Genomic DNA, 22,029 nt, shown 5'->3' with positions numbered 1-22,029 from the left:
CCCGACATTATTTAAATGTGCGCACACACACAGCTTTTGTCAAGAATTAGAAATTTACACAGGTTTTAACATTATTTATTCATGACTAATAATCTACACGCCACTTGGAAGTTGAAAAAAGAAATAAGTAATCTGTAACATTGTAACATCTCATTCTAAATAGGCTTATGCAATACACTATAAATATGCCAATAAAATTATTATTTCTTAACGAATTAAATTAAGATAATACATTCTGAATTAAGATGGGTATTTGGCAATAACGAAATTAAGAGGCAGGCTCCGCGGGATTTGCGTCGGCACTTCTCTCCATTACTGCCAACATTAGTCTATATCCTCTATCTAAATTATGTAAGACTCGATTCATATTTAGTTATACATTGAAAAACCTACTCACCAAGATTAGGCTACATGTTTTTGATGAGGAAAATCATTAAATCCACTGTAAATGAATTAAGCGCGATCCTGCGCTACCGATTTGAACTTGACCGCTCATTTACCTCACAAAGCCGGAGCGGAAGCCCGAGCCCGCCCCGAGCCCGTGTAAAATGTTAGAAATGAAGCCCGAACCCGCCCGAGCCCGTCGGGTCCCGACGGGTCCCGTCGGGTTCGGGCAAAGATCTTCAGCTCTACACTACATCGTATCATTTCATGTTTTGTTTATTTCAAATTCTAAGTTTTAGATTATTTAATGTCATAAAACATATAGGGCCCTATCTTGCACCCAGCGCAATTGACTTTGTCAGTGACGCATGTATCATTCGAATTTTGCACCGGCGCAAAGCGTGTTTTTCCCTCCACAGACGCACGTCGGCTAACTAGGGAATTAACTTACGCTCCCTGGGCGGTTCAGCGCAAAAAAAGAGGCGTGTTCCGGCGCAAACCATCCCTGTTGCTATTTTGCAGTTTCAAAAAACAATTGCGCCACTGACCAGAAAAAAAAAGTTTAAAGTCAGTGGCGCGTAATCTACACAGATGCAACAGTTATTTTTGCAAATCATAAATTGTTACACTTAAAAATATTAACACATGAGATAAGGGGAATCATAGTGGGGAGCATTGTGGTGATAGTTTTTATTTATTGTGTGGCTGCGTTAAAAAATTCTCATGCAAATAACGATTAAAATATTTTCATACGTTTGTTGTGTGGCTGTATTACGTTTATTTTATGTAAATAATAATTAAAATGTTTTCATAAGAAACCTTAATGTATATGAACTTGATTTGTAAGTGTTCTTTGGGGTTGGACCTTGCTTCCGTTTCTTGGGTCCGATTTCTAAGCCCCCAAACCCTTTCAGCGGTGAGGGTGGACGCAACTATGTCCTCTGCTGGCATCAGGTCCTGAGGCAGATCCCCCTCCCGTTACACGGTGTGCCCGATTTATGCCCGATTCCCCCGTCTCCTGACATCATTGTAGCGCTTGGCGCAACGATATGCCAGCTGATGAGACTGTGGCTATTTCCTCTCACGCCTGTTTAACCTACGCTGATTTGGGCGGGTTTCTCCCATCCCCATACAAAACAACTTCTCTGTCTTTGACTGCTCTTACAAGAACGTCGGTCTCCTCGGCTGTGAACTGCTCCTGGCGTGCGCCTGGTAAATCCGTCATAATAATAGCAACCCGCCATGGAACTTGCGCCCTTGCGTTTAAAGGGAATGTTGGATAGCGTTCTGATTGGTTTATTTGACGTTACGCCCAAACCACACCTATGAATGATGAACCTACTTCAGACAAACCCCTTATTGATTTGTGCCCGGCGCAAGAGTTATTTCTCATGCCGGTAAAATAGCAACAGCGCCCAAGATCCGCCCACAAACTCACTTGCGCGTTGCGCTTCGCACTTGCGTTTCAGATCGTTAAAATAGGGCCCTATGTCACGAAGGGATGCGTACTACACAAGGATGGTGCACGCTGACAAGTTTCAGAATCACTGACTTAAGGGCTGTTCACATTATGGACAATAACTGGGGATGGGACAATAAATGCCGATATGCACTTATTATACCTTGAACATTTAAGTTTACTCGCTTCATTCAGGCGTGAAAGCCGCATGTGAAATTCTAGTCATACGAGACATTCACACGAAAATTTGTGTCATGGGTGGGGCTTCTGAGACTCCGCTTGCTTCCTGTAATCACGTCACTACTACAGCAAGGTCCTGATTGGTTACCGCGCCACGGAAATCTGCCGAAGTTCAGATTTTTCAACTTGCGTGTTTCCCGCGGCAATGCTCATTTTGGGCGGAATGCGCCACAGAAAGCCTAATCGCGTCTTTCCATTGACATGTAAATCATGCCGCCTTTACCGTGTATGGTGTAAACCCTGCATAACACTTTTAATGGGTGATGTCATGCATTGCTAAACTGAATTGTGGATCTGTCACAGAAGTTGAACATTTTTCAACTTTTCAAGTGCCAACAGATGCGTCAGCCAATCAGATCGCCTTATGCAAATAACTTAGCGCGGCCAGCCAATTTCGTTTATGCAAGACCGGAGCATGTTTTGCAGCCACTGTGATTGGCTGTTGGCCACGCTTCAGACAAGCCTTCCGTCAAGCGATAACACTTTCGCCTTGTGTGAATGTACCATAAGTCCTTATAAATCTGAAATCACTGTTAGTTTGAGTCGTTTATAACATGTATTTGAAAAGCAACACTCGTCAAACAATATTATACATATTTTTTTATTATCATGAAAATACCTAAAAGGTTTCAAGAATAGGAATATAAATATATCATTAAGCCATTTCCTGGAGATGCGTGTCATAGCTGCGTGTGTATGGTTCTTCTTCTGCAGCCCATATTGAGTTTCTGCATGACAGCGCCCCCTGGCTTTTGGATGTAGCTGCATTTCACCGTAATTCATTGAAAAGCATAGCAAGCATCATCGGCCCATCCCTAACTATAACTATAAAAATATATTAAATATTAAAGAGAATGGAGTAGTTCACATCACAAAAACTTTTATTTTTTTGCTCGTAAATTTGTATTTTTCTTCATTGTCATTATGTAATGTGTTTGTTCGACAATGCAGTGGCTGTATTCGTGAGCCCAAGACAAATTTTCCATGAGTACAATAAAGTAAACCTTACCGTACCTTACATTACCTTACCTTCTGAATGATAAACGATAAACCATTGACAGCCTATCAAACATTTGCACACATCTGTCAGTTATAGCCGCTGTAAATGCAACAATAACAGCATATTTAAACGTTTAGTGACATGTAAACAATTGCATAGTTTTTAATCAAATGATATCTATAATGTTAGTTATGCCATTAACGGATTAGTGATTTGCGCAAGAACTGTGGCGTACAAGCGGGTGTGGACGCTAATATAGTTAGTGTTAACGTAATGGTGTGTATCACTGATATCCTTTTTTATATTTTGTTAATGCATCCCATTTCATTTTTGCGAGTTTATTAAGTTTTCCTCCCTCTGTTTCTCTCTACAGTGCGAGGTTTGCTGAGACTTTGAGCTATAAGGTTAGTGTCCCACTTTCACTCCGTTTCATTATCACCTTCACGTGTCTGATGATGTCACACCACCTCATTCAAGCACATTTTGTTTTTGACCTATTTTGGTCATGACTATAGTATGAACGGAAGAAATATCAGTGACTGTATCAGTGTTGGTCATGTGGGGATTTTTTAAAAACTATTGGATACCTCTGATCAGACCAATATCAGAAGCTAACAACCGGGACTTGTCAGGGGTTTTGGTTAATTCACACTACCGGTGATTTTCCAGAGTCTGTATGTGCGTTCACTCTGATGAAGCCGATACGGAAGTACTTAAACTGCAATTCATCAACTGGCCGCTTGAGGCAGGCTCCAAAAGGGAGTCAATTCCCATAGACCCCCATGTTAAAATGCCCAACTTTACAGTATAATTTTTTTTATATTTTTTGTAAGTCATCCGTTTAAATTAAGCCTTAAAGTTCGGCATAATTAAAGGCGTGGCGACTCGCGTGACGGCTGAACTGCCACTGCTCTCAAGCTAGGTGGGCGTGGTTTCAGCAACCAGCCACCTTAGCTCCACCCACGCCCCACCTCTTTACCCATTTTCGGTTATCCGCAAGTGACGCGAGGCTCCGCCAACGTCAAGGAGACTACGTCCATATTTTTTACAGTCTATGGTTCCCACACATCCCGTAAAGATCCTGTAGACACATGATGTTTATTGTGTTTGCAGTCGTGCACTTGTCTTTCTTGAGAAAGCACGGCTGTGTATTCAATTTCTGATTCGATCATAATCAAGCGCATGATGTGCTGTTTATTAAGCTGCCGAACAATCATAGTTTCAGTGTGGACAGTGACAAGGTTCATGATCTTTGCTTCATTTCAATTTGCAAACAGTTTTCATCATAAATGTTTATGTGCATATTAAAGCACAGTGTCAAAGAGCTGAACGATACCTTGTTGTTGCGATGACACACGCAACCTCACTAAGACACGCCCCCTTTTAGCATTGTTCCTGTCTTTTGTTAATACAGGACGCATTCCGTAAATGTTGCGGCAATGTTACTAGGTCCTCTTTGCATAAATGTGATCTTGGACCTGGTCATAAGTCGCATAGGTATATTTGTACAAAAAGCCAAAAATACACAGCATGGGTTTTCTTTAATGCCAAAACTCATTAGTATATCATGTAAAGATCATGTGCCATGAACATATTTTGTAAATTTCCTACTGTAAATGTATCAAAACTTTATTTTTGTAAGTGGATGTAGCAAAATTGTGATTAAATTTGGCCAGAAACTTGCCAACAAACTTCGCTTTGCTAACCCGTTCCCTTGGGATTTAAGTTTGGTTTATGTAAAAGCTTACTACTTGCCCTTTTCAGTCCACAAGGTCATTTCAGCAGTAAGCCAGTAGAGGAGCACTAAAATAAAACTTTTCGTTTATAATATGTGTGCTTTTCTCAAATTATTTAGAATTTTTTGCACAGTTAAATCGTTATCGTATCTTTGCCAAATATTGTCATATTCGAACAAACCATATATCAATGTAAAGCTGTATTTATGAATCTCAATTTAAATAGCTGGTTTTGTGGTCTAGGGCCACAAATGTAAATGAGTAAAATATCTATAATGTTAGATTTGTCCCTAAAAAACTGTCCATAACAGTTTTGATAAAATGATACTATAAACACATTATATCATAATCCTACAATCTTTCAACAGTCTTTCCATAATTCGATCCTTCAATTATGTTTGTTTTTGTTCTTCATCGTTGATTTTCTTAAGTTAAAACCATCCCAGCTGCACAAATATGGCATTCCTGGGAATAGGCTGCCCACTACGGTCGTTTGTGCATTTTTCTAGTCTTATCTCTATGTGCTGGTGGAACGTCTGGAGTGGCAGGAGAAGCACGAGTAATGGATGAGGTTAATCAGACGTATCTCACCTTCATCAGTGTCCCTTCAGATTCTGCCTCTCGCCCGCTACGCTGATGGCCCCTGCTTCTCAAATCATCTGAACACCCGCATTCAGACTATAAGAGAGTTGTGTACCCCATGGGCACAGATCTAAACCCAGAAGACATTTAATTAGTGGCGGTTGCTAAGGAATGCATCACTATAACTATTGCTCATACTTTTAGGTATATAGGTATTTAAACACATCACTGACTTTAAATCCTAGTAAGATTTGAATTTGTCCATCGAGAATTTATTGGATCGTTGGAAGTTGGGTCCTGGGCCCCACCCTCTCGCGGGGACATTATTTTTTTTAAATAACGAAGCTCACAGATGAGTCATTTGTATAAAAATACCACAATATTGCAAAAAAGTTTTTTATAGAAATTTTATTGACTTTAACACCTTCCCCGCTATTGACGAGTTTTCTCATCAATTATGAGAAAATGCTCCCTGCCAATGACGAGTTTTTACGGCAATCAATATTTCCGCTATTATGCACTAGGTGGCACTCCTATCCAACTTATAAAACACTGAAGCATCCACTGATCCAAAAAGAATAAAAAGTTTGTATGTTTTTATCATCGCAGTTACTTCAATCATAGAAGTCCTATCTACTTGAATAGGGAAAGACAGCTATCTCCAAAATCACATGCTGAAATCACAATTAAAAGACACATTTTTGACCAACAATTAAACTTGACGTCAACTGTACCAAATTGCGCTAAAAACATTTTTTTTAGGTTGTTTAGCTACTGCGCATGTGCACAGGTTTGCAAGCACCTGGTCGTGGCTAGAAGGTATACAGCTATGGCCAAAATCTCGTGAAATCTCACCAGTTGAGCGCTGTTTTCATCCTTATCCTTCCACCAAACCTAACCCCAAACTAGGGCTGCACAATTAATAAAAAAACTAATCGAGACTACAAATACGGTTAAAATAATTACATAATTGTCAAAAGCCCAATTACAGCTGTCCATTTGTGCTCATTACAGTGGTGAATCAGAGATTTTAAATTTGGTAAGTTGACATGTCCTTTAGCTATTCATTTGGGATATTTTTACTAACAACATAACTCCCATAATTATTTGTTATTTACATTATATTTTTTAGTTTTGGATAATAGCACAGAAAGTTATAAAACATAAAAAAATTGAGTGTAAAATCTATGAATCAACAATAATCGCAATTGCAATATTAAGGTGAATAATCGACAATTATGATTTTTGTCATAATTATGAAGCCCTATCCTAAACCCAACATTTCACGGCATTTAGTACCTGAATCCTATCAAGCAGAACCTCTGTTTTTCATCCTAATCCTACCCCCAAACCTAACCCTAAACCCAACATCTCGCAAGATTTTACCGTAGCTGTATACCCTCAAGCCAGAACCCAAATACCACATGACTCCATATCGAGCCCCTCCCCCAGAGAGTCTTTATCGATTGATGATTGGTTATTTTAACTGGAAGGCGGGACTTCCGTCACCACAGCGGCCATATTGAGAGTTGGATTTCAGTGTGAAATCAAACTTAAATGCTCCAAATCTCATAATTAGATTGAGACTAACCAAGATTTTACAGACAGGGTCACAAATAATTGGAATAACATACAAACAAATCTGTTTAATCCAATAATCTAATTCGATTTCAGTTTAATATGTTGAAAATTGAACAAGGTTGACAAAATAATCGATTCAGCAGTTCTCCATGAGCCATCGGCACAAACACTAAACATGTTGTAGAAACGCTGTACCGTACTGAAGCATATTTTGGAAACATTAGACTGGAGTAATAGCATTGATCACAGCTATTAGCCTAAAGGACTAAACTTGATAGCAAGAATCAATCTGGCAAGCAGTTACGTTCCCTTCCATCAGCAGCAGTTTTATTCAGTTAATGCAGAATAATGGTGCCTCAAGTCATCATTTGAAAAGAACAGAAGCTATTTCGCTGTTTTTCCGCGCCACAAACGCAATTACAGTCGCCTGTGCATTGATTGATACGGAATTGTTTTTTCTGTCTGGAGTTACGGCTGTTGATAAATGTATCGTTCCCTCACTAGTACCCTAATGATCTGATGTATTGATATTGCTCAGCAATTTACACTTGCTGAGCCGTGCGCCATGCATTTGTTTTCGTTTGTTCGGTTATGCAAGTCTGTTTATTGCCGTGCCTGCAAATGCTTATTTTGTTGACATATGCTGTTTGGTTTTCTCAGGAGCACATGATCTTGTGCAGGTTCGCGGACCAGACAGCTGTCAGTTTACCACTGGAACGGAGATTAATTGGTGAGTTTAGGTTTTATACATTTTGTTAGAGAGTTAACACTTGTCTGTATTTCCTTAAAAAATGAAAATGACCTTTAACCCCTTTAACTCTGCGGAACCGCCGGTGGGACACAAAACCTTTTTAAATATACACTCACCTAAAGGATTATTAGGAACACCTGTTAAATTTCTCATTAATGCAATTATCTAATCAAGATAATTTAGAAAGCTCTTATCTGATTGGCTGGCTTTACACAACTTCCTGAAACACTTTTTTTTTAAATGGTGGAAATCTGGACACGCTGCAAAATGCATTACTTTCTTCACAGGTGACATTTATGGTTTATTTACAAGGATTTTGGTTTGGTAAAGATTGGAAATCAGTTGCAGTTCTCAAAGTTAAAAACACTTAAACGGGGAAACGAGATCAGAAGTGTCTGCTCAATCGGCTCTGTCCTCTTTTTGACCTCATTTTCCACCAAACTTTTCACTCCACACAATCTCATCGCGCTCTTGCATAAATCTCACACAGCTGCCGTCTCTACATTTATAACTGCAGAGATGACAGGCTCTCAACATCTTCACAAAACACATGTTAACCAGAGCTGATGCCATTCACACCCAAGATTGCTGCACAGGCTTTCACCCAGAGTTTAGATGTTAATTACAGCCTGATGAGATCACATTTATTTTCAAAAAAGCGCTCATTTAAGATTTTAGTGCTTCTTATCATCATTTCAGAGTGACCTCTAAAAGCAATACCATTTTGTAAGAAGTTTCCCATTAAACATTTTGTGAAATTGCACACTTACTGTCGAAATACATTTGTTTGAGTGATTTTGAACCAGGGGCACAGAAAGATGTTTTAGGTTGGGGAGCTGTGTTGTATGGCCGTACCCAGCTATGACGTCACTGAGGTCTGGACCACTGTAAATTTTTAATATCCTCTCTGAATTAATAATAATTAGTTTAAAGTCTTACTTTTGAGTGTCTGTTTGTATCATTCACTTTAGACAGGTCTTTGTACTTGAAGATCGCTGCAGGGTTTGGGAGAGAGAGTTGTGATGAGGGCATGGGTGCCGCCTTCGCAACTTACTATACTTTATATTGGCAGTGCTATTTGCACCTTTGTACATTACATAATAACATAGTGTAAATGATAATATTTATTACAATTATTAACTCGTTCCAGAAAATGTTCTTCTTTAAATATATAAACATACAATATATCAAATGAAAGTACAGACTCTCTGATTTAAAAAAATAAAGTTTCATCCTATCTTCATTCGTATTATTATCATCTTTTAAATATGGGTAGGTTTATTAAAAAATAAATTTGAGCAAAGACTGAGATAATTGCTTTTTTGTGAAGGACTTTTGTTAGAGATCAGATTCAGTACGATGATCAAAACATGCACGGCGTTTGAACTGTTTCGGCCTTAGGGAATATTTCAGTGTTTGTAAGTTGGACATCAAAGCCCTCCCTACACTGACCCCTAACCCTACCCAATAAATACTTTTATTCTTAATTAACACTCATTATGCACTTATTTCCACTTTATATACAAAAAAAATTAAGAAATGCCTTTTCGAAGCAATGTGTGATAGGAAAAGGGATAAGAGCGTAGTTGGCAAAAGGTGAATTCAAAACAGGGACATTGCGTCAAATGCAAGTTTTACGAGCCATACTCACTTCTGCCTGCACTACTAAAGATGTTGAATTCTGTGCATCTTTTTTAAACTTTAGTTTTAGTGTAAACTTGTTTAAAAACATACTTTGGTGGACATATATACTGTAAATAGCGTTTGGCAACATTGGACGCTGTTGCACTAGATACTCTAAATAAATAACATATAAATGAACCAAACTTTGTGTTGTATTTACAATCCTGTAAAATCAGGAGGTGCTTTCCCCTACTTCATGTGCCCCACTTTTAATCTTTAGACAATTTATGGGAAATTAAATCAAACATTTTTTTTTATTTGAAAGATTTTATGTTAAAGTACTACAAAAAAGAATAATAGCAAACATTAAAATGATATTAAATAAAAATAAAAATAATATATTTATTATATTATTAAATATATTTAGTATATTTCATACTATTTTATTTTCTAAATTTTTTTTATTATTTAAGTAATAAAATTATATTGAGTGTTTAAAATAATATATTTTTATTACATTATTTGATATACAGTACTGTGCAACTTGTTGTTTTAGACGTTTTAATGTCCATCTAGATTTTTCTATCTATTTTATTAGGATACAAACAGAAAATACAGGAAATATAATAAATGTATAAAATTAAAAGAATTTTTTTTTAACATTTTTTTTATTAAATTACATTTTCAGGACTAAATGTCTTCTTTAGGCATCGTCAGTGTTTACACATCTTATGTGTTTTTGAGCAGAATTAAGTAAAAATACTTATTTCTTTAAAATTAGAAATTAGGATTTCATTTTATTTAGGTTTAAGAAATCCTGCAGTTTCCTGCTATTGCTCAAGTGGAAGAGGAGTTTACCCTAAAAACTTTTTACATATTTATAAAATTTTTAATAATAATAATAATAATAATTTCCTGGATTTTCTGGATGTATTCTATTAAAGAGACTGAAAAATAATATTAGATGATCACTATAACATTGCAAAAACAACTAATCTAATTGTGGCATGGGACCTAAGACTTGGTGGTGTCCTAAGACTTTTGCGCACAGTACTGTATACATTTTTTTAATTAAACTATTATCTATACTAGTACATTTTTATACACTATTATCTAGTGTTCTATTTTAAAATTATTTAATATAATAAAAATAATACTGTTTTATATTAAAAGCAGTTTTCTAAACTTTATCTTGCGTTATTTTTCTCCAATCACCAGGTAAATGCTGTATGGGACTGGTAGACCTGGACCGCAGCTGGGCCGCTGAGACTCATGGGTATTCTGTCAAGGTGATGACCATGGTCCCTGAGGGCTGCTCCCCAAAAAACAATATGCTGGTGGGAAAACCTGCAAGATAGAGTGCAATTGAAACAGCGAAACCTAAACCTTTCAGTCTGTCGAGTTTTTAATTTAGTAACTTTTTATGAATTGTTTTTTTTAAACACATGTATTTCTATCACACAGAAACAGACATGCAATGCTGAATAAATCATGGTTCAATTTACTTGTACAATTAGTAGTTTTTTCATGAACTTTTTAATGATCAGCGGCACAGCGATTGACGCATTGCCCCGAGTACACACAAATCGCCCTCCCCCTCAATAAATTAAACATGGCTTCAAATTTTATTTGCAATTTAAAGACACAAAATGATGTTAAAAGCCCTTTGCACCCTCTCTACCACGTTATCGTGTATTATGCAGAGACAAAAGTGCCTTTGGAAGAGCCGCTTTTCAACAGTTATTACAGATGTAAAATTATTCATTGTAATCTGCTCTTCTCTCTCGCAAGAAAACCTGCGTAACATTTCCGAGCCGCTTTGTCTTGGAAATATTTGATTAAAAGAATCAGAAGTAAACAACGGCAGGTATTTATCTCGAATCCCTCGAGTCAAGGGTCAGGAGGATCGGAGGGGTTAATATTTATGAAACGGCGCATGGGTGGATTAATCTGAATGCGGTTATGAATATTTAATCAGGCTGCGACTCAAGAAAATGTCAGCGCAGAAGATTCATCTAGATGCTACAGTACTTAGATATTAAAACAATTCTCTAGGGTTTACTCGGCTTTGTTTTAAATCCATAAAATAGGCCTGGGGTTTGCTAGTTGCGGACCGTAACACCTGTGATTATACCGTACAGGCGAAGTGCTTCTCTACTATGAGGAACTGTGCAACCTTTAAGCCTCGGGAAGCAAAGCTCATCTGAATTCTGCCAGCAGAGCCAATCTATCTGAGTGTGAAAGGATGGAGACAGGGCATCCTCCAAAGTGCTGGAATCATTTCAATGGGAAACATTTCTTTTCCCAAGGACGGCTCTGGGCCCTGGCCAAGTGTACATGAAAAACATGGATGTAAATGGATTGTGATGATTATGGAATAAGAACATTGATCCATCCCTGTCTTTTGTTTACAGAATTGTTTGTCAACATCCAAAATCTGCCCAAATTTGGCAATAATGCAAAAGCATTGCAGAGGCAAAACTGAAAAAAATTGCATACGTTAAACCAGTGGTTCTCAAACTTTTTTCGCGTGCAGCCCCCCTTGTGTACGATGCATTCCTTCGCGGCCCCCCCAAAGAAAATTTATGACAAAAACTGTTCTAAAATGTAACATTTTAATTAAACAAAACATATTAAGTTATACAAAGTAGTGCTGTTGGTTAGAAGCCTTATTTTTTTAGGTTTAATTATACAGAAATATATAACAAATACCTCAAGTTGCACCATAGAAAGCAAAGGGATGCGTCTCTGTATGTGTGCGCTCCTCAGCTGCAGTGTGAGAGAGCAAAAACAAAACTCAAACAGAGCTAAATTGTTCTGATTGGCTGTGATTTGTGATTGATTGCATCATGCCACACCCCTTTTCCGCTATTGAGAGACAAATTGCCCATAGCTGGAATCAATATTGCATCGTGTCAGGTTAGGACACGGTGTAAGAAGTAAACCGAAGAGCCCTTAAAAATAGTATTGCAGTGATGTGGCAAGCCTGTGCTGTATATGTGTAATATACACCGTCAAAAAAATAAAAATTGGGGCAGTAACCTTTTTAAAAGTACCGCTGAAGAGTTCATATTAGTACCTCGAAAGTAGGGGTGCGCGGGGCAAAAACGAACACGGGGTTAGTTGTAACACAGACTGTTTTTATTGTTGCACAATGTTGAGCGTTTTGTTTTTTCACGCTGCCAAAAGACGATCTCCCGCAAATTATTGGAAATGTATCATGTTTTTTCAAAGAGTTGTTGATGAACGAGTGTTTTGGTGGCATGTAAGTAAATTTTTTAATCATATGTTTTTTTCGGTTTCTATATTAATCAGTGTCTTGTTGACTAAAACATAGCATCGTTTTGAAATGTGTCTGCAGCTCTTAGCAACTTTTTTGGTGGGCTTGAAAATATTTTGACCCAGTGGGGTTAATTGTAACGCTGTGTTACTACTAACCCCTACTTATGATATGAAAACCGCTAACCTTAGCGTAATTTTTGTCGTTGTTTTAAATAGGCTAACCACGAATGATTGCTGGCTGCCAACAAAATAAATGTGCCTGTCTTATCAAAAATCATGTGTCAAATTTATTTTTGTTCATATCTTTAATATTGATTGAATAAGATCACGTCAAAGATTGAAATCATAATGAAATGAATGGCTAAAATCAGACTTTGATGCACATTATCTCAGACTTGATTTTTGAAACTATAGTATGATTAATACAGACTGGGTCACATATAAAAAATGTTTTGTCACAATTGTGTTGCTTTTTCTCATATATTTTTATAATTGAACTATTGTTAGAAAAGGGCTGGCTGGATGAATGAATACAGTGTGGATAGCTGTCTATTATAGACAGATATATAAACAATATCCACTTCAAGCATAAAGACAAACTAGTATTGAAATATTTGCCTGCAAACTTAATTTTTAGCAAATGTTACAACTAACCCCCTGCCTGTTACAATGAACCCCACCTATGGGGTAAGTTGTAACATTTGCACTTCTGTCACATTTGGTGTAATTATCCAAGAATGGTAAGAACTAGAAAAAAACTTCAAATTGTCATTTGTAGCAGAAATGTGTGTGTTGTTTGTGTTGAAAATATAATTAATCAAACTCAAAACCAAAAAGTTGTGCTCATGAAGTCTTTAGCACCAGATATTACTTATGAAATACATGTTTAATATATTAACAGTATGATATATATATTTAAGAAGCATGATCTTTACTTATTATCCTAATGATTTCTGGCATAAAGATTTATAATTTTGACCCACACAATGTATTGTTGTCTATTGCTCCAAATATTCAGTCACATACTTTTGTAATATACAGCACTTGTAGGAGACACATTATAAATAGAAGACGCGCTCTTTTATCCATAATTTACTCATAACATTTGCTCTTGCTGCGTTTCATTAATTGCACATGAACATTTTTGCCGGAAGGTGTAGATATCACTTAATTTGCATTGTAAAGTTGATTTAAAAGGATAGATTCAGGCATTCTGTCATCTTTTGACTGCACCGCCCATAACCCACTCACATTTTCTGCATTAAATTATTTTTTATCTGCAGTCCATCACATGCTTACCACAACACTAATCATAGTCTGTGAAGAAGTAAAAAAAATAGATAAATCTATATGCCAAAAAAAAAAAATGACGTTCTGATACAGACTGTGCCGTGGCATCTCCTTTAGTTTATCTAGTTTCCCTCTTGACTTTCAGGGATTTCATTTGAAATTTCGTAGGAAGCGACGTGCAATTTCACCTGTGGCAGTCAGAAGAATTCATGAGCGAATCGGGCGCCAATCCGCCTTAAATTCATCTGTGACAAAACCTAATCAGAAAGCGCGTCGGGCTCTTCAGTTCTGAAGAGGTTGAAAATGAGATTTCTCCAGTGTCACCATTCATACAGGCCGTGGATGTCTCCATGAATTTAGAGTGACCGTGTCTTTCCTGACACATCATGAAATAGTGCATAGTGCGTACTCGCCTGGATAGACAATACACCTGCGCAACACGTTTCTTTTTCTTTCTTGATGACAAACTGACTCCTTTGCTGGCTGTGCTCGTCCCAATGCTTTTTTGAAAATAACCCAGCATTTTTTTTTAATGAAAAGCCTAAAACTGAAAGAAGAAAGGAATATATATAATTTTTTAATTGGTCTTGATACTTTTTAGAATGATAAGTGGTAAATGGACTGCATTTATATAGCGCTTTTAACAGACCTATGGCCATCCAAAGAGCTTTACAAGTTGCCTCACATTTATACACCGACGGCGGTGTCAGCCATGCAAGGCGCCATCCAGCTCATCGGGAGCAGCTGGGGTTAGGTGTCTTGCTCAAGGACACCTCGACACTGCGTCAGGTGGAGCCGGGCATTGAACCACCACCAACCTTCCAGTTTGTAGACAACCTACATGAACCACTGAACCTCTGCCGCCCCCCAGGTCATCACAAAATTATTTATATGCATTTTGCTTTAAAAATGCTAACTTTTCATACACACTGTAAAAAAACTATTTTTTTGGTTCAACTTAAAGTAAGTTTATTTAACAATCATTTTTTTGAGTCAACTAACAATTTTAAGTTGATCCACACTGTTAAAACTGTTCCTTGGATCTAACTCAATAAATTTAAGGAAACATTTCCCACTACTTTTTGTAAGTGTATAACTGATATTTTGAGTAAGGACAACTTAAAGGACAAGTTCGGTATTTTGGACTTAAAGCCCTGTTTTCAGATTGTTTATGGTCAAATAGAATGGTTTTGACTGAAATTTCGACATTTTCGGCTTCCCTGAGGATTTTCGCGTGTTTGTGTTTCAGCTCAGACCTCTACAATGGGTTTAATGGTGCACTGGAACAATCCTTCCTAAAATGCATTAAACTTTCGTTTACAAAGACGTGAAACTTACCGAGTGGTCAGGGGTGTTCACTGATATGCTCACACAAAAATCGCTGCAAAAGATGCTTTCCAACAGCCTTTTTAGCATTCGTTGTTAACTTGTGGACCTATTTTTCCAAACGCCTCACACCCATACATTCTTCCGCTTAGAGCTTGAATAATAAACACTCCAGCCCAGGTGGTGGCGCTAATCCGCCTTTGCCAATTGCAAGAATAGAAACAAAGTTCCCGGCGCGGAGTAATACCGTACCTCACAGCACATCTAATACATGTCAATGGAGTTGGTAAAAACTACGATAAAACAGCTGTTGGAATGCGTCTTTTGGAGCGATTTTTGTGTGAGCATATCAGTGAACACCCCTGACCACTCGGTGAGTTTCACGTCTTTGTAAACGAAAGTTTAATGCATTTTAGGAAGGATTGTTCCAGTGCACCATTAAACCCATTGTAGAGGTCTGAGCTGAAACACAAACACGCGAAAATTCTCAGGGCAGCCGAAAATGTCGAAATTTCAGTCAAAACCGTTCTATTTCACCATAAACAATCTGAAAACAGGGCTTTAAGTCTAAAATACCGAACTTGTCCTTTAATGATATGGATTTCAATGAATCCGGAAATATTAAGTAGCATTTAAAAAAGCAAATAAATTAAGTACAACCAATGTAAAAAATATCAGCATATTATACACAGACTTAATTTAAATAGTCAACTGCCTAGTTAGTTATGTTTAATAATAAAATCATTAGTTTCAACACAAAATGTTTAAGTTAATTTCCTTCTTACAAATTTAAGTGGATTATACTGTACATGATAAAATAAAGTTGAATTTACTCAATATGTTAATTTAGAATTACTCAAATTATTATGTTATTTTAACTCATATTTTGATAAAAAAAGAATTCAAAAATTTTACGCAGTTTACTCCTTTTATTTTTGTTAAATCTACTAAGACACAGAAACACTTTTTACAGTGCAACAACTCATTTTTTACAGTGAAGGTACTTGCTGCCATAGCACTGAATCTTTAAATATTCGTCTTCAATATAAATACTGTACTGTATGTGCACCTAACCCTACATATACACTGCAAAATTGATTTTCAAGAAAAAATATTCTTAGTATTTTTGTCTTGTTTTCAGTAAAACATCTACACATTTTTAAATTAAGATGCTTTTTCTTGATGAGCAAAATGACCCAAGAAATTAAGTCTAGTTTTTAGACCAAAAATATCACATTTAAGTGATTTTGTGCATAAAACAAGTAAAAAAATTGCCAATGGGGTAAGCAATTTGTTTTTGCATTTTTCTTGAATTTAGTGTTTAAGAAAAATTTTCAAGATTTTTTGCTTACCCCATTTGCAGATTTTTCTTTGCTTGTTTTATGCACAAAATCACTTAAATTTGATTTTTTTTGGTCTAAAACCTAGACTTATTTTCTTGGGTCGTTTTGCTCATCAAGAAAAAGCATCTTAACTTAAGAATTTTTAGATATTTTTTTCAGAAAACAAGACAAAAATACTTAAAAAAAAATTCTTGAAAATAATTTTTTGCAGTGTACCTTCTGCTTTTCATTCAGAAAATAAATAGGAACATTGTATTCATGCCCTGCATTTGTTGGATGTTTTGTGTCCAACCTGACCTTGAGCTTTGAGCGATCTAATGGACACATCAGCTTCCAACTAGTTTTAGTGTAATGCATGCTGTGTCTGTGTTCAAATGTGGCTTATTTCTCATCAGATATGTTTTTGTAAATTGAGTCAATCCTGTCAAAATTGCATTTGTTTTAAAACATTAAAGATAAAGAAAAGCTAAACTTAATGATGGTGTCATCAAGCTAATGATGATCAATTACAATAATGCTATTAATAAATGAAAGGGTATCAGCGTTTAAGTCACACTGTATTTGAAAAGTTATATAAACAATATCACCTAAAGGGGCAGAATATAAGATCGGGTACTTTGGCTCGCAATGTGAACGTAGCCAAATATAACGTGCACATTTACTGTCCAAGTATGGCTTTCCAATATCTCAGACTCCACTGCACAGTGTAATGGCCCTACATTGTAATTTTCTTACTGCACCACTTTTCTTAAAGTGTAGAAGATGAACATATAGCCCCAGATATAGATTTGGTCTGGGATACTTGTGTTTAAGTGTTCACCCAATGAAAACGTTGAAGAGTTGAAATGTAATAACACGCTGTGCAATGTGCCCTCTTACTAAAGTTATGAGAAACTGAAAATAAGTCGTCACCCCACACACGACGTCTTCAAACCTGAAACTTAAGTGATGAGTTCGAAACATAAATCAACCCTTCACTGTTTGTTTGTTTTTTATATGATACCGGTGCCCTTCTGTCTGCTAACTATCTTTGCTAGTTATATCTCACTGGTATATGCTGACCATACTGCAGTAGGAAACAATGCGTAGTCCTATTTGCATTTACATTATAATGAATTGATTCAATAATAACACCATTATGTAAGTGTAAGCATCTCTATAAAGCATGACAGTTAGTAGGTTATATAAAGTTTTAATGGTACTTTGTAAAACCTTGGGGTGATGTAAAACCAATGCAATGTATGAACACTGTTAAATATTATGTGTAGCTGTGTGTGTTGCCGATGCTATTCATTTGGCAGATGGTTTATACAAAGTGATTCGTAGCGCATACTGTACAGTACATTTCATGAATATGTGTGTTCGATAAGATTCAAACCTATGGCCCTTGGCCTACTAATGCATTTCTCTTTGCCAGCTGAGCTATTGTGTGGGATTTTGATTGTTCAAATGTTAGTGTAGTGAGATATCAGATGGGAGCAACCATAGCACATGAAAATAACATGGTGCTTTTATACTTGCTCATAGTTTGTGTAGCTTAACTGATTATTAAAGCAAAGATGATTGGTTTGATCCCCAGGGGCCACACATACTCATGCGTGGTTTCATTGTATAGATCAGTGGTCTCCAACGTGGTGCCCATGGGTCTGTGAGTTGCCCGCTAACGCACATTCTATTAATAGCCCCAATTTTAAAGTGCACCTATTTCATTGCTAAAAAAAACTTTATTTTGTGTATTTGGTATAATACAATGTGTTTGCGTGGTTTATGGTTAAAAAACATTATTTTCCACATACCGTACATTTTTTGTAAACCTGAAACGCATGGATTTGAATACCTCTGATGTCATCCGGAAACGTGACGCTCCTTACCATGTTTGAAAGATTTGCTCACAATGCAATGCTAACAGGAGTTAACTTACAGGCTGTGAGTCCAAGCGGGAGGAATTATGATAATGTCGGTCTTCTCTACATCACCAATCCCAGGAAGTAAACTGTTGCCTACAATCCGTGTGTTTGTTGTTATATGATAACTCGCGTGATTGTTTACTTTGGGGTTTGTACCTTTTGCATATCATTAACATGTATTAATACACACTTACACATCAAAGGAAATTTAAAAGCATGAATCGAACCATTGGTGCTCTTTAATATTTATTTATTATATGTTTTTATATAATAGCTTGGCTTCTTTTATGTGTGTTTGTATGCATGTACATTTTAAACAATAAACAATAATTACTTTAGATGGTTTCATTGGACGCACGTGCACTGACGCGATACACGTCTGGATCCGAACTTTACTTCCGGTTTCGTTTTTTTTAATGGTCTGACTACAGTAGTTGCTTAACTGATCTCTTTAACAAATACTTTGTCGAAAATAACAAATGTTTTGGTTTCCTAGGTAATCTGTGTTGTTGTTTTTTTTTTGCTTTTTATATAAATAAACTAAGTTTAAAGATCTTCTTTGTTATTTATTCTTAGCAGAGTTTACCAGAACTTACGTACAGACCACGACAGCCGCTTGTTTATGTTGTTACTGCTGAAACCGTCTATACAATAATAAAATAAGCATGAGTAGACTATACATTAAAAAGTAGCCTTCCAGATTGTTTTATTCAGTGTGGTATAAACGTTTCAGCAGTAACAACATAAACAAGTGGTTTTTGTGGTCAACATGTAACTTCTGGTAAACTCCACTATAGGGGGTTGCACACCAGACGCACAGCACAACGTCGCGTCTAGGACAACTCGGAGGTATTGTACACCGGAAGTGCACATTAAATAGCACAAGCTTAGTCAGATAGCATCTGCTTCAAAATGGAAAAGTATACTTTAGCAGCCAATATGAAAGGAATAGTCTACCCTTTTGCCATATTAAACTATGTTATTACCTCAACCTAGACGAATTAATACATACCTATATTTTTTCAATGCGTGCACTGTACAGCGCGTTGTGAATGTGTTAGCATTTAGCCTAGCCCCATTCATTCCAATGGTACAAAAAAAAAGTTTTCTTTTGTGGCACCATACTTACTGGTATAACTCCTCATGTAACAGTCTTTAAATAGGGAAAACACGGAAGTGTTTGGTGGCTTCCCTGTATGGTACCATAGGAATGAATGGGGCTAGGCTAAATGCTAACACATTCACGACGCGCCGTACAGTGCATGCATTGAAAAAAGATAGATATGTATTCATTTGTCTAAGTTGAGGTAATAACATAGTTTAATATGGCAAAAGGGTAGACTATTCCTTTACTTGTTAGTGATTTGGGACAAATATGATGTTATTTTATGTTAAACTATATGAGTGGCGCTCTGTGGCGCGACAGGGATTTGAGCAACTTCCTGAGTTGTAGCTGGGCGCCGCGGACAGGCGCCACCTGCCGGCGCCGGTGTGCGTTTACATATATACATATAACGGCGCAACGCTGAGCTGCGCGTCTGGTGTGTGACCCCCTTAAAAATAAATAACAACAAAGTACTTTAAACGTTGTTTATTTATATAACAAGCAAAATAAACAACACATAGATTACCTAGGAAACCAAAACTTTTTTTTTGACGAGGTATTTGTTCAAGAGTTCAATTAAGCAACTACTCAGACCATTAAAAAAACTAAAACTGAAAGTAAAGTTCGGACCAGACGCGTATCGCGTCACCGCAAGAGCATCCGATGAAACAGTCTATAGACAGTTTTATCGAACGTACGTGCATTGTTGTGGTTACGCTTCTGGGCAGAACTTAACTTCCGGTCTCTGTTTGTTTAATGGTCTGGTTAGGGGCTAAACTGAATTCTGGAACAAATACAATGTTGAAAAAAGCGATCATGGATCACTGCTATGTGAAGGGAGGTTTGGGAGCCGATCTTGTATGTAACATTGTATGCATTAATTTTACAAAGTAATGTCAGCTCAGTGTAGTTTTTGATACGCTTTAGCTATATTTTGAACTAAGGTAATCTACGTGTTGTTTATTTTGCTTGTTATCAAAAATAAACTACTCTAAAGGACTTTGATGTTATTGATTCTTAGCTGAGTTTACCGGAAGTTACATTTGCTCCGCGAAAGCCGTTTGTTTATGTTGTTACTGCTAAAACCATCTTTAGATTGAATGCACTGAGAGTTGCTTTAGATAAAAGTGTATGCCAAATGAATAAATGTAAGGAATTAATTAAATTCAGATTAATAGTTTGTGTAGTTTCCCAATGCATATTATTGGGTGCAGCTAACTAAATATATATTGTCCCTGCATGGTCGTACTATTAAGGGGTCACATGTGATGTCAACTTCTAATGTACAATCATTATTCACAGTTTTGCAATATAGCAGCATTGAAAATAATTGTGATTGATGTTATGTTACACAATTATTAATATTGTAAATAAAATAACACCAGCCCACATAAAATGACTGTAGTATACTATAGTAATTATACATTTTGTTAAAGTCTATTATAGCATTCTGTAGTACAGTAGTTTTAACTACCAAAAATGGATAAAGTAGTAAATATTGAGGTAAATTTTAATATTTGCGGTGCTGTGGTAAGGTTTAAAATAGTATCTATACTGTAGTAAATGCCATTATACTAGGGTCTTTTTTTCTGGTTGATGCTCCAATTTAGGTATTGCGCCTGTAAAGCCCCACTAGATAACCAACAAAATTAAAGATGAATTTGTCATTAAACTATCATTATTTATCTAACTTAATTGCGACAGATACCGTGATATAACCGTTTCGTTGTCTTCTGGCCATACTCGTGTGAAATCTGATGTTGTGATGCAGCCCTAGTAAATTATAAAAATGTATGTATATACACAATAACATGTGATAGCTCAGGTGTATAATGCAATGTGTACAATATCAGTAGACTACCTTGTGCTCAAGTCGCTCCTTGCTGGGTGTACAGCTCGTTCACAGGGTGTGGAGAGAGAGAGAGAGTAAGAGAGAGAGCCAGCGCGCGCGCACGGGTCATTCTGCCGGAGTATCGGTCCACATACAGACAGCGGCGCTGCGTGTCTCTCACAGCCGATCAGCAGTGCATGTGTTCGGCACAACAGATTTCAGTATTTTCGGATCTAACCTTCATTCCCACCCGAGCAGTGGACACCCCCGGTTGAGAGGTTTGGATATACAGCAGCATATTACGAGCGTTGCGATGTGGATGATAAAGTTCGTGTTGATTGGGACCTGCTGGTTCGGGGTAAGCGCGGACTTCGATGGCAGGTGAGAGGTCAAAGATGATGTTCGCATCAGTGTGATGTAAAGGGCGAAAGGTCGAGATGTTTTAATTGCCTCTATAATGTCTGTATATACCAAATGTGTTTTTTTTAGTCTACTTTCTGTCTCTCTGAAAGCGTAACAGGTATATGAACGCGGACGCGTTGGTCTTGGTGAACAGTCGGTTAAATTTAGGACGCGCCTTAAGTTCGTG

At 37.0% G+C, this 22,029-nt stretch overlaps 2 protein-coding genes across 4 annotated transcripts in view; both read left to right on the top strand.

Moving 5' to 3' along the window:
- Positions 1-10,860, top strand: part of gstcd (glutathione S-transferase, C-terminal domain containing) — a 59,477-nt gene extending 48,617 nt beyond the window's left edge. Inside the window, exons 10-12 of the mRNA XM_065295357.2 lie at positions 3,457-3,487; positions 7,643-7,712; positions 10,575-10,860. Coding sequence (XP_065151429.2) covers positions 3,457-3,487; positions 7,643-7,712; positions 10,575-10,714 — 241 coding nt within the window. The 3' untranslated portion in view covers positions 10,715-10,860. The remainder of the gene's footprint in view (positions 1-3,456; positions 3,488-7,642; positions 7,713-10,574) is intronic.
- A 10,696-nt stretch (positions 10,861-21,556) lies between these two features.
- Positions 21,557-22,029, top strand: part of npnta (nephronectin a) — a 65,729-nt gene continuing 65,256 nt past the window's right edge. For all 3 annotated transcript variants that reach the window (XM_065295356.2, XM_065295355.2, XM_065295354.2), the window contains exon 1: positions 21,557-21,821. In XM_065295356.2, coding sequence (XP_065151428.2) covers positions 21,754-21,821 — 68 coding nt within the window. In that variant the 5' untranslated portion in view covers positions 21,557-21,753. The remainder of the gene's footprint in view (positions 21,822-22,029) is intronic.

The sequence above is a fragment of the Paramisgurnus dabryanus genome, chromosome 4 (genome assembly GCF_030506205.2).
Source record: "Paramisgurnus dabryanus chromosome 4, PD_genome_1.1, whole genome shotgun sequence".
Taxonomy (NCBI): domain Eukaryota; kingdom Metazoa; phylum Chordata; class Actinopteri; order Cypriniformes; family Cobitidae; genus Paramisgurnus; species Paramisgurnus dabryanus.
Note: the sequence above shows the minus strand (reverse complement) of the source record. Positions and strands in the feature narration are given on the sequence as shown.